The sequence below is a fragment of the Schistocerca piceifrons genome, chromosome 1, assembly GCF_021461385.2.
Source record: "Schistocerca piceifrons isolate TAMUIC-IGC-003096 chromosome 1, iqSchPice1.1, whole genome shotgun sequence".
Taxonomy (NCBI): Eukaryota; Metazoa; Arthropoda; class Insecta; order Orthoptera; family Acrididae; genus Schistocerca; species Schistocerca piceifrons.
Window position 1 is genome coordinate 345,409,529 of NC_060138.1, and position 14,383 is coordinate 345,423,911.

The following is a 14,383-nucleotide window of genomic DNA, read 5'->3' on the forward strand; positions in this document are numbered from 1 at the left end:
ATATTCATTCACACAAACAAGCACATTTCACACACATACAACTGCCATCAGTGGCAACTCTGACTGAACTGCAACTGTCATGTAGAACAGAAGCAGCAACCTGTAAGGGGAAGGGATGGTAGGTTATGGGTGCATTAGGGGGGAGGGGGGTGGGAGGGGGAGGGGAGAGAAGGGAGTACTGTCTCACAGAGCATGCAGGAACTACACTGCCAACAGGCACAGTGTCATGTAGCTGTGAGGCAGGGAAGTGGGGAGGGGAGGGGGGAGGAATGAGGAGCAAAAAAGGAGAGGATCAGGAAAGGGGAAAGGTGGGTGTGTTGGCAAAGGGAAGCACACAAAGAAGGTGGAAAAGAGAATACGTAGGAGGCTGAGGCCAGGATGATTTCAGGAGCAGAAAACATATTTTAATGATAACTCCCAACTGTGCAGTTCAGAAAAGCTGGTGGTGGAGGAGAGGATCCAGTGTGTGAAGCAGTCACTGAAATCAAGCATGTTATGTTTGGCAGCATACTGCACCACAGGATGGCCTACTTTGCTCTTGGCCACACTTTGGCAGTGGCTGGTCATCCTGGTTGACATCTGGTTGGTAGTCTAATATAAAAAGCTGTGCTACGATTGCAGCAGATCTGGTATATGACATTGCTGCTTTCACATGTGGCCCAGCCTCTGATGGGGTAGGATAAGCATGTGACAGAACTCAAATAGGAAGTGCTGGATGGGTGGATTGGGCAGATCTTGCACCTATGTCTTCCTCAGGAATATGATTCCTGTGGCAAGGTGTTGTGATTGGGAGTGGCATAGGGATGGACTGGGATGCTGTGGAGGTTGGATGGGCAACAGAACACCACTTTAGGAAGGGGTGTTGTTGATACCCCAAGTTGGAATCTCCATTGTTACATTTTGATCTGAGTGTCTTCACGCTTTTGGCTATATCATGAACCATAATTTCAGACATTTACATATCATATAACTGAAATGTACAAATTTATAAATATCACAACTTAATGTTTAAGTAATATAGTTATTGCTTTGGCAGAAGGATAAAAAGATGAAAATAAATGCTAGTGATAAAATCCTGCTTATAAAAGTATGCTACAATATTTGCCTCTTGGAAATAGTCCCACTGTGTTGCAAACAAGTCTTCCTGTTTGTCATTTGTACTGCCTTTGGCATATAACCATCTGACTGACACACCAGCACAAAGCAGTGCAGTATTGAGGGAAGCTGAAGTGCTAGACCCACTCAGCTCTGCTCCAGGTGTGTCTGGCCTGGTGCAGGTTACCTGTGTGTTGCCACCCACATCAATGTGGGAAAACAAATCATATCCATCTTGTCAATAGTAGTTCAAAAATGCTCAATAGCTTGGCATTATTTGCTCTTTGTGTTGGTTGATTAGTATCTTTGCCATCAACATGCACACAATTTTCCGTGCAATTGTCAAAAATGCAGTGTGTCTGACACGAGGAAATTTGTAGCTACAGTATCAATCATCATTTGCTCATCAGATCGCACTCTTTGGTCCACTTGTTGCATGATTTCATGGTCTAGAGACTGGGCCTGCCAATCAACTCTTCATCATATCTACTTGTTAAGCCACTTTGCCTAACTCTTCCTTCATTCAATACTGTTGTCCCACAAATCAGGCACAATATTTGATGAAATTAAGCAACTGTAGATAATTTTGCACATAAAAATCTAACAAGAGTATGCTCTTCATAACTGACAGAAGCAACAATTTTTGAAGTCATTATTGTTTCCTTTCACCCATAACAAATATGGCTGAAATGAAACAAAGGCTTCTGTAACTTCGTAAACAATCAATAGATGATGCTGCTTTTGTCCAACACTGTTCTGAGATGGTAAAATTTATACAAAAGCAAACAGCCCTTGCTTTCTCAATATGCCTTAGATATAAGAATCAGTCAGAAGTTAGTACCTTATCATTTTTTTCTGTTTTACTTTCAAGGAATCAGTGTCAATTTACATGTCATGTAGCTACAACATTCACGAAAAATTGTGCACTTTTAAATATCATTTCTATCCATCTCAACAGTTTTTATTAATCTCTAAACAAAGGCCCATATTCCAACATGAAAAATATTCAAAATAGCAAGAATGGTAATCCTCTGTCAGAGGCCTGAACAGATGAAATTTTGCATATATAGGGTTTGTGATGTATGGCAGTGAGGCACGATTTCCCCTGCAATCTTAGCATTGGTTTTTAATCTTGTGAGTGATATTGCACAATAATGCAAAACTAAGTTTTTATTAGCAAACTTGGTGATGACATATTCCCACAAATGATTGTTTCCTGCTTTTCCCAAATATTCATCAGGTCCATACAATGCTGACCACAAAAGGCACTCACTCTTACTTTCTCTGAGGATTGTGCAGTTCTGAAATGTTCTTCTTCAGTGACACTATGTGGTATCATTCCTTCAACTCCCTTTTCAAATTCAGACTAAAAGAAACGAACCCACGTCTACATGCTGTCACAGTATTTTCTAAGACCTCCTCTCTTCCCACTCTGAAAATGTACATAAGTTGGTGGTTATTTATTTCCTTGCCTCTTTACTATGATTTTTACTGCTTGTGACATCCAGCATGTACAAAACCTTTGAATAACATTGTTTAAAAAGAATGATAATCATGTTTTTTTTTTAATAATGGAAAGCTTGCATTACATTGCATCCCTATGTTATCTGGTGGTCTGATTAGTCAACAGCATTCATCCAGCAATTTTAATTGATGACAAACACAGAGTGCAGCTGTAGCACCCCATCAATATGAATCATGTTTCAAATTCAGTTTTTCAGATTTCTTTTACCACACACAGTCTAACACTCACATGTCAGCCATTTTCTCAAACGTGACAGCACTATTATCTCTTAACACAACATGTGACATTCACAAAGAATATAAAACAATACTCAGTCATTGGGGCCACAGGAAAACTCTTCATGAGATGACAAATATGAGACATTTCTTTCTGACTGTCTACCTGTTGTGATACAAATAACCACGAGTCACATATATTCTGAGCTGTTAATCACATTTTTGAATAGTATTAAAATTTTCTTGTGTAGCACAAGATCTGATCACTGATCAGTGATATCTCTGAAACACAGTAACTCACTTTGACAGCATGACTTTCTGGTTCTTTCACATATTGACTTGAAAATTTATTTCTTGTTTTGTTTCTTAGATAACATGCTATTTTGATGTGGTTTCCTTTTCAAAGACTGATAATGTTTTTAAGATAATGTATATAAACATAAAATATAATTATTCTCTTCCAGTGCCTGGGTCATCTTCTTGACTGTTTATAGTTAATGAACCATGTTTTCACCCATGATAATGGTTGAAGATTTTTGACACACACAAACATAACTACTCTAAAAAAACATTGATGTGATTCAAAAGGATGATACAGACAGGGTTGCCATAAGTTTCCCCAAGTGAAATTCCCTGATTTCCAGACAAGTTTTAGCATTTTTCCCTGATAAATTTTGTGATCTCAAGGGTAAGTAAAGATATAAATTGACAAAAAAATGTAAGGACTTTCATATTTCTCCCCAATGTGATCAAAAATCTTAAGTACTAACATGAACATCTTTTGTAATGAATTGTTTTTAGATGGAGAAAGCAAGCCAAATGGTATATGTGTTTCATTAAGGCCACTATTGCTATTTTATTTCAATAAAACGAAACACATTTGGTGACAAAACTACGCATTTTCTTGGTGTCACAAGACAGATTTAAAATATCTTCACTGATTACAGAAATAAGCTCAGAAAAATGTAGGTGTCTTGAAAGAAGTGTGTAAACCAACACCATAGGTGACCACCAATAAAATGTTGGCTCTATTTTTCTTTCAAGAAATATATAAGTACGTAGTGAACAAACTGCCAGTGACTGCCACCATTTTCTTCTTGTTATCACTCATACTTTCTAATATATAAACTACTTTCAAGGTGCCAAAACGTACTAGAATAAATAAAAGTCTGTAAAACACTGCACTGTACAATGTGCTTGTGGTGAGACAGTCACAATACCTAAACTCCATCGCCCGCGGCCTCTGGCCTACCGAGGAGCACTGCAGTCATAGGTCCATGGATAAACCATGAAAATCCGCCACATTATGCCACACGCAAACAGATCCGGCCTGCAGGTAGATCAGTGAGACCAGATCCAATGGGCGGGGCTTGCACATTAGTGGGAAACGATGGGCTCCATATATGCAGAAATGGCGTGCAGTTTTGGCCATCATGAAAGTCTACTCATGTGCCAGCATGTCAAAGGCACCATGTTGATGAAATGAGACTGCAGTGATCAATCTATGCAGCAGATAACTTGTGCAAATATTCTGAGGATCAGTACTAATGAAGACAGGTAGCAGTTCACCATAAAGATCATCGCTGAGCCACAGACAGGCATGTAGAAAAGACAACCGCAGCCTCACAACTAAATTTTTGGCCACAGCCTTTGTCAGGAAATGAGAGCACATACACAATCACAACTCATGCATACTTGACCGCCGTCTCTGGCTGCTGCGTCAACAATCTCTGAGAATCAGATCCAAACAAACCACTCCTCAAGCCTCCCTGCCTCTGCTAGGCAGCTGCTAGGCTAGCGGCAAGAAGTGGTGGCAGCACTAACTGCAAGCTGAGGGGAGTGGTAAGAAGGGGAGAAGGACTAAGAATGAGGAGTAGGGAAGCAGCACCCAGCCAGTGACAATGCATGACATCTCATAAAAAAATCCCCCCCCCCCCCCCCCCTGAAATTTCTCTGACACGTTTGAAATTCCCTGATATCCAGAACTTGTGGCAACCCTGAAAGACCTTCAACCCTAATATGTGCACTCCATTACTAGTATTGCAACACGTTTTGAAAAATGTAAAACAGTGACAAATATTTTAAAAATATATTCTACAATATTTACATGGGTTATATACCTAAATTATCTTGGAATTCTGCTGGACTTGGAGGTGGTGTCTTGGATGATTTTGGTGAGTGAATCTCTGAAAATAATAAAGACAGTATTATATCAGATGTTTTCGAGACAGTATGTGTATTTATACATAGGCTTCAAATGATTGACATCGAGGCCAATTAATTATATTATAACTGTGGATTCAAATACATCATCTCACCTTTCTTTGTTATTACAGTTGTCTCAACAATGTGGGGTGATGAAACATCTAGCTTCTCTAACTGATCTGAAACTTTCTGTATCTCATTTCTATATGTCTGTCCTTTCTCATGAGACAGAAAATCTTCCATAATTCCTTTAACATCCTTTTCTTCAGCTGCATACTTTTTCTCACCTTCTACATAATCCTTCCGCTCAAGTCCTGCCATTTTTTCATCACCTGTAAATGGGCAAAAGGCTGACAATTTACTAAATTGAGGCCTTTCTACTAAATATATGGAAACACTATCAAATTTTACCTTTATCTTTGGCCTGTTTCTCGGAGTTTACCAGTTCTTCAACAGATTCAGACTCCTGTAGAAGCAGAAATTGTTTAATAATATAAAAAATAGAATAAATAAAATTATATGAAAAACTGAAAAGGTAAGTACCTTCATTAAATCTTGCTCTGTGTAAGATGGATCAAGACTTGTATTTCGTCGAAGGGTTGCATCTCGAGATGGTCCAAGCTCCTCTCGGAGGTTGTCAAAACCAGATTGGTCAAGATGAACTTTAGCTACAGCACGTTCCATGTCATCTGTCACAAGCTCCACATTAAAGACACACTGGTTCACAATATCATCCCTATTTATTTTTCGAAGTGCTTTTTCCAACACATTTCCTGGAAATTAATAATTGATTTTCTTATAAACTCTTGTATAAAGTACACATGGAAGTCCTAAATCTTTCTGCTTTATCATTCGCATCAATAATGCAATTATGACCCAAATAGCAGACACGTAGGCACTGAGTTCAGTCTGTAGTGTCAACTTCCTAAGACTTTGCTAAGTTTCTTCATTAAGCCTGTTTGTGTGCAATATTCAAGACTGTCAGTTTGAGGCCATATATAGTATTATAATTTATGTAATGTTAACTATGTGGACATGACAAACTCAAATTTCCTCGAAGTACAGAGAATATTTCTGTGAAATGAATAACTTTGTAGCATTTTTGTTTCGCATATTGGTATTCGAGCTGCTACCGGTTTATTTATAAAGTGTCATTTTTTATTTTGTGGTACACTGTTGCTATTTGAGTTTGCATATCATAATTTTGTCATTTGGAGATAGTGAGTGGAGTGTGGACATAGAAAATGGAGTGCCTAGTGGAGAAATCATCACATTTCCAAGTTCTGAGTTCAATAGACAGCTGACAGCAGTGGAGGCAACCAGAAGCATTTGTGCTGTGTATGGGGATAATGCCATTAGACAAAGCATGGCAAGAAAATGGTTTTCTCATTTTAAGGAGGATCGTTTTGACATTAGTGACTCTCCATGTTTAGGAAGACCTTCAGGTTTGGTGAAGATCGTTTAAGCGCATTAATCCACAATGATCCACATCAGTGTACTCAATAACTGGTACATGTGATGAACTGTAATCATTCCACCATCATGTGACATTTGCATGCAGTGGAGAAGATTCAAAAACTAGGTGTATTGGTACCATATGCTCTAAGCCAAAATCACAAAAATTAGTAGGTGGCTATGTGTGCGTCACTGCTTGCTCATCATTAATTGGCTCGTGAACAACACTAAACATTCCTGTCCTGTATCATTACCGATCATGAGAAATGGCATCTTTATATTAACACAAGGGAAAGAGAGGAATGGTTGAGCCTGAACAAAGCAACAATTCCCTGTACAAAGACCTGTGCACATTCACAAAAGATAATCTTATGAATCTGGTGGAATAGCGACGTTTGGTGTACCACAAATTGGTTCCCTGAGATGTAACCAACACTTCTGACATTTATTGGCAGCAACTGCTATTGTGTACCCATCTTATTCACTTAATTTTGTACTCACAGATTTTCACTGTTTCTGCTCCCTATCAACAACCTACCAAGAACTTCCTTTCCATATGAAAATGCACTCCAAACATGGTGCAATGAGTTCTTCACCTCAGTACCACATGACTTCTACAGTTTTGGAACTGAAAAGTTACCCCAGCATTAGCAGACTGTCATAATAGTGAAGAAGAATATAGTAGTGATGACTAAAGTCCTGTTACATGCACCTGTTGTGCTTCCTTACAGAAAAATGCTACAAAACTTATGCAACAGCCTAATATTTAATGTCGATTAATGAACTTAATTTGTGCACGTGTAAAGGAACTGTAAATGCTCTGCGATTTTGTAAAAAAGAGAGAGAGAGAGAGAGAGAGAGATAGAGTACCTGACGCTATGAGTGTGGCTAAGTTATGGCATCAATGACTGGCCACAATAGGAAAAAAATATGGTGATGGTGAGCAATGTGTTGTTAGTACTTTACTGAAATGGTCAATGTATGCCAAGTAGTTACAGATATACGGACAAACTGACCCTGCTATCCTAGAATATGAACCAATCTATAGCAACTATCTCCACAGTATTCTACATATCTCATTAAACTAGATATTAGAAATGGAAATGAATCTTTGTGTAGCTTCAGTATGATGTACAGAAACATGGTTAAAAAAGGAAATGAACATATTTAGGTAATTTAATTTGAAATGCAATAAAATATAATTTCGTGAAAAACAACCAATAAACCACTAACTACATTCATATACACACTGAACTTTGACTAGGCAAATCCACATTGCAAATCAAAATATAATATGGCAGAAATACAAGCTACACTGTCATACAGACGAAAAGGAAACCATTAAGGAAAAAGATTAATTATTCAGACAATATCCAAGTAGAGACAAAAAGTAACACCTGTGAGATCAGAAACTGATAATCAATATAGAAACATTTCTACAGAATATACTTTGTACCAAACATTTGCCTTTGTAATACTGCAAATACCTAATGGTGGAAGTCACAGTAAGACGCAAAGACAGTTCTGAAAATGAGAGTTGCAAATGTTTTGTGTCTACAGTTGAGGATAAAGAATTAATAATAAGTGTAACACTGCCCCAAAGTTTCTGACTATCTAAAGGTGATATTTTTTAGAGAACAGCACCTTTCATACTGATACGACCCACTTAGAGGCACTACACCTTTGAAATGATAGTGATAGCATGTGATATAAATAGCAATCTCCCTCTACGATGTTCACTAGCAACAAAGTTTACAACTTCTGGGGCTACCTTGCACAGATAAATGAATGTGAAACGTAAGAAACAAATAAATATCACTTGAGACATGAAAATTTCACCTCTACACTCATCAAACTATTGTAATGAATACCCGAATGTACAGAAAATATGATCTATACCAGAAATACATTGTTTTTTGGAGATTACTAACTTACCATTTGCTTTATTACCCGATGTCTGAAGCCACAATCGCAGCATCACCATGGCTTGTTGATTCACATTGTCTGGATATTCAGTCTTTATTAGATTTACATCTGAAGTTGAGACTCCTAGCTCACCAGCTAAGGCCACCCAGTCTGATCCAAGAAGGTTTGATATATCTGAGAGGCGTATGTCAGCCCGATGAATAGCATCTGGATGACCTACATAAATTAACAAATAAAAATTATGTTACACACATGTGTTATTAGGTGTGAAGATTACACAGAGAATATCTCATTTTAATGGAAGAATCATTACCAAAAGAACCAAGTAAGAGCAACAATGGCAAAAGAACACAAAGAGAAGATGTGAGCAGGTTAAAAGATGAGGAGGTGGAGAAATAGTTTAAGATAAAGATTAAAAGTAGATTAACAGAACTAGAAAACAAAAGCAATAGGAAAGAAGGTGAAGATATCGATACAAAATAGAACAAGACAATAGCAGTTATAAAGGAGACAGCACAGGAACTATTAGAAGATAACAAAAAAAGCAGTTGGGGCCAGGAAGACAGCCAGACAGGCAGTGATGAGCAATAGTCACAAGAGAACTGAAGAGAAAAGATCATTCATTCATAAATAAATAAATAAACAGAAAAGGCAAGGAGGGCTACAGCCAGAACAATACTAAACAGTTTTACTGGACATTGAGAAGCTGCAGAAAAGAGTACACAACTAAGCCTATGATAATGAAGGATGAGAATGGAAAACTGATCACTACAAATGAAGGGAATCTAGAGAACTGGAGGAGATATAGAACTGCTGAACAGCCCAGTAGACACCTACAACAATGAGTACAGGGCACGTAACAATCAGGACGTACAACCATTAGTTGAAGAACCAACTCTGATGGAGGTGAAAGAGGCAATAAAATAATTGAAAAATGGGAAGGGCCCAGGCATAGACGTGATATCAGCAGAGCTCTTCAAAGAATGAGGAGACAAGAATGGTTAGCTGAATTGATAAAAAGAGGTGTGGAGGAAAGAAGCAATGCCAGAGGAACGGAAAATTGCTGCTGCATGTCCCACGAACAAAAAGGGAGACAAAATGTTGACACAGAACTACAGAAGTATATCTCTACTATGCACATACTATGAAACAACACCAAGAATTAAACTGAAAAGACTCAACTCTTACACTGAAGAAACATTAGACACAGCACAAGCAGGATTCGGAGACTGTAAGTCAACAACCAACCAAATATTCACACTAAAGACAAATACTAGATAAGAACTGGGAGCACAACCAGGATACCTTCTGTATGTTTATAGACTTCAGCAAAGCATTTATGACAGCATAATGAGAGAGGAGATGTGGAGGATAATGGCAGAGTGTGGGATACCAGACAACTAACTAAAATGTGCGATGGAATCAAAGAATGGAGAGAAAGTACAGGAGGGAGCTCTATGAAACATTTGGGGTAAAAACAAGAGTGAGACAGGGAGATACATCATAAACCATGTTCAATATGGCACTCAACAAGACCCTGAGGAGAGTAACACAAGACTGTACAGGAGTCACCATAGGGAAAAAGATAAATCAGGTTTTCATAGATGATATTGTGGTGATAGGAAAGAGCATGGAAAACCTGGAGAAAAATAGTAAATCTGTTATATCCTAGCCAGTAATGCCACCCGAGCCCGCTGCCAAAAGGTCGGCAGCATCAAAGTCCGGACGCCGTCCGCATAAGCAGCGCCAGCGAGACAGGAAATCGCTGCAAGTCTGCGCGCGCCACCGCTGGCTTCTGAGTTCTTAAGCGCTGGAGTCGCGAGCGCTAGGACAGTTCTGTATTCGCCGCTCAGTTGTATACTCGCCACTGAATTGTGTACTTGCTAGTCAGTTGTGTGTTCATCACAGCAGAGTTGTTGTTTGTAGTCAGCCGACGCTGACCTATCCGCTCCGACTCGAACTAGACAGATTTCTGTAGACACGGAGTTCACTACTGTCTGTATCTTCGTTAATAAAGATAAGTACCGACTTTTATTTAATCAGAGTGTTTGGGTTTTCATCTTTCTGTTTACTGTTCCAGCGGACCGGTCGGCCCGCTATTAAAAGTGTGGCGGTGACTTCGTAAGCCGTTTCTACAGCGAATTGTTTGTCGCTACGAACATCGCCACAAAAAAATCACTAGATATATTGGAGCAGCCATCTACGACTTAGCAAAGTACTTGGCATCTTTGCTCAAACCAGTGGTAGGAAAGTGTCCACATCATATAAAGAATTCTAGTGATTTCATCAGCAGACTTAAGTTACTGCAGCTGAAAAGTTATGACTTGTTGGTCAGTTTTGATGTAGTTTCACTTTTTACAAATGTACATCTTGTGAACTCACTACATCTCACTGACAATAGGTTTGGAGCTGACATTACAGTGTTGTTTGAGTGCACCCTCTCCTCTACATATTTTTTATTTAACAATGAGTTTTATGAGCAATCAGACAGTGTTGCCATGGGGAGTCCTTTGTCTCCCTTGGTGGTCAATCTTTTTATGGAAGATTTTGAGGAGCAAACATTCACCTCAGCCAATTTTAAACCAACAGTATTTTGGCAATGTGTTGATAATACTTTTATAGTCTGGCCTCATGGTTTGGACTGGCTGCGAGAGTTCCTACAACATCAACTCTATACATGAAAACATAAAATTTACTATGGAGTTGGAGAAGGAGGGTTGCCTGCCATGTTTAGATGTTTCGGTGCAATGTAAGTGCGATGGCATGCTTGGTCATTCCGTATATAGAAAGCCCATTCACACAGATCTTTACTTGCAAACTGCTAATTGCCACCATCTGGCACAAACGATCGGTGTTTTGAAGACATTGATTCACTGAGCCCACGTCATCTCTGACACTAATAGTTAGCAAACAGAACTGGAGCGCCTGCAGACTTTATTTCTGAAGAATGGGTTTTCATCCCAGCAAGTGGAAAAAGTGATGCAGACCTGTAAAGGACAGTGCAAAGAAGAGGAAGAGGCCTTTAAAATGACCGCCTATTTACCATACATTGGTAATATTTCAGCACAAATAGGCAGAATACTAAGAAAATATAAAGTGAAAGCAATCTTTCACCCTCCTGCAAAAATTTCGTTGCTGTTGGGATCTGTCAAAGACAACCTAGAGCTGCGCAAGGCAAGTGTTTACAGGATTCTGTGTGAATGCAGAAATCTTATTTAGGGCAAATAACACATACTGTGCAGGATCGCATTGTAGAACATCAGCGGCATACTCATCTTCTTCAGCCTTGTAAGTCTGCCATCGCTGAACACATATTTCCACTGGTCATGTCATAAATTACAGTGAGACAAAAATTGTTGCCCATATGTCTAACTTTTGGAGTTGTATTATTAATGAATCCGTGGAAATATGACTGTCTTACAGTGAGTCTCTTATTAATCGAGACGGCGGTTTTCAATTGAATTTAGCATGGAATCTGTTATATCCTAGGCAGTAATGCCAACCGAGCCCGCTGCCAAAAGGTTGGCAGCATCAAAGTCCGGACGCCGTCCGTATAAGCAGCGCCAGCGATACAGGAAATCGCCACAAGTCTGCACGCGCCACCGCTGGCTTCTGGCTTCTTAAGCGCTGGAGTCGCGAGCGCTAGGACAGTTCTGTATTCGCCGCTCAGTTGTATACTCGCCGCCGAATTGTGTATTTGCTAGTCAGTTGTGTGTTCATCGCGGCAGAGTTGTTGTTTGTCGTCAGCCGACGCTGGCCTAGCCGCTCCGACTCGAACTAGACAGATTTCTGTAGACACCGAGTTCACTACTGTGTTTCTGTATCTTCATGAATAAAGATAAGTACCGACTTTTATTTAATCTGAGTGTTTGGGCTTTCATCTTTCTGTTCACTGTTCCAGCGGACCGGTCGGCCCGCTATTAAAAGTGTGGCGGTGACTTCGTAAGCCATTTCTACAGCCAAGTGTTTGTCGCTACGAACACCGCCACAAAAGAATCAATCATTGAAAAACTTCCGTGTCCTCTGTAGCTGGTGTAGTTCTGTGATGGAACAGCGGGAAGACTATCAAATTTACATAGATGTGGTGAGTTTTCACCACGGAGGGCACATGGCACGGCAGAATCGAATGCACTCAAGTTGCGCACGCACAACGCCAAGTGAATTCACCAAACATGTGCCGCCGGGGCCTTAAATATCAGATCTCAGTGCAATTTCGCCAGTATCACCTGAAGATGGCCAGAAGAGTCTGCGCCGAAATATTGTAGCAGAAGTTACAAACGTCTGGCAGTTCTCCCGAAATTTTGTGGAACAAATGATAAGTTGCTCATATGGAAAAATGATCTTGTACCAGACCTTGGACCAACAATGGCTGAGATCAGGCAGGTTATGGAAATGTAGGATATCATTTTCCCCTTCTCTTATTCTCTCTTCTCCCCATCCCTCGCCAGTAGCACATCCTCCACTTTACTGTTATTAGTAGCCTTTGCTATGTTCCTACATCCATGTTAACACCATTTTTAAAAGAATGTAACTACAGTAGACGAGTCAGTATGTTTCTGTACTATTTCCTTGTGAATATTGCTTCTCTGTACATTTATTGTTTTTGTAATAGAGAGATGGAGCAGGGGTATTCTGTTATGTGAATATCATTGTAGCTACCATGGAAATACACACAATACTTGAAACGACTTTCTGTACTGATACAGATCTACATGAGGCTCAGTAAGTTCAAAATGTAGTTGCCAGTACACCTACAAAGAAAAGACAAACATAGTTCCATTACCTATACATTTTGAGTAGGTATGTGATTGGTAAGTATGTAATTGCTCATGTATTCAAGCTCCTGGTGTCGCTGAAACTTAGTACTGGTAAGCCATGTACAAAACTAGGGATCACTACAGAAATCAAAGTATCCTGTGGAAGGAAAAGTGAAATGTATCTCTTGGTAAGAACAAATAGAGATCCTGAAGTAATGGTACTCTAAAAAAAACTCTCACAATTACTGTGAAAGATTATCAAAAAATGAAGGAACATACTCATTATGTCAGAAGTCAATAAGTCAGACAACAGAATTGAGGCTATACAGAAGTGAAATGAGAGACAGGACTAGCAGTCAGAGAACAGGATAACACCACTACTAAACTGAGTAGAAGGGTTATAAATGAAGAGTCAAAGTTAGCAAATACATTTAATAATCATTTCTTAAATATAGTAGAAAGCATCGGTGCAAACAGTTGAAGAGAAAAATCACAGCAGTATGTTAAAAAAATAACTCTAATGAAATTCAGTCAAATGACTCTATCACCAACTTCTTCTAAAATTTAGAAAATTATACATTCTCTCAGAAATAAAAGCTCATTTCATGTTGACAGTGTTTACAATGGAGTACTAAAGATTTGTTCTTGTATAGTAAGCCCTGCCTTATCAAAAATATGTAATGCACCTCTAACTCAAGACATTTTTCCAGAGAGATTTAAATATGCCACTGTCAAACAACTCCATAACAAAGGGATAGGAGAGATGTCAATAACTACTGACTTTTTTCAATGCTGACATTATTTACCAAAATTTTTGAGACAGTGACGTATTCTAGAATAGTATCTCATCTGAGCAACAAAAACATCCTCAGCAAATCACAGTTTGGATTTCAGAAGAGTTGTTCTATGGAGAATGCCACTGACATATTCACTCACCAAATTTCACAAGCATTAAATAATAAAATAGCACCTGTTGTTATTTTTGTGACCTATCTAAGGCATTTAACTGTGTGAATCACAGTAATCTCCTAGATAAACTGAAGTTTTATGGGTTGCATGCTGTAACCAACAAGTGGATAACATTACATCTGATTAAAAGAAAGCAGAAAATTATATTTAGCAATTTAATCAATGTAGTCTGGGGACTGTCTGTGGAGAAATCCTATATGGGGTTCCCCAAGGCTCAATCTGAAGTTCAATATTGT

The 14,383-nt window shown here is 39.0% G+C and overlaps 1 protein-coding gene across 1 annotated transcript in view; it reads right to left on the minus strand.

Annotated features, from left to right (window-relative positions):
* The window catches only part of LOC124784057 (ankyrin-3-like), a 291,446-nt gene that overhangs the window by 32,128 nt on the left and 244,935 nt on the right, over positions 1–14,383 (minus strand). The window contains exons 29-33 of the mRNA XM_047254070.1: positions 8,431–8,637; positions 5,584–5,813; positions 5,452–5,506; positions 5,154–5,372; positions 4,956–5,021 (exon numbers count right to left, since the gene is read on the minus strand). Coding sequence (XP_047110026.1) covers positions 4,956–5,021; positions 5,154–5,372; positions 5,452–5,506; positions 5,584–5,813; positions 8,431–8,637 — 777 coding nt within the window. The remainder of the gene's footprint in view (positions 1–4,955; positions 5,022–5,153; positions 5,373–5,451; positions 5,507–5,583; positions 5,814–8,430; positions 8,638–14,383) is intronic.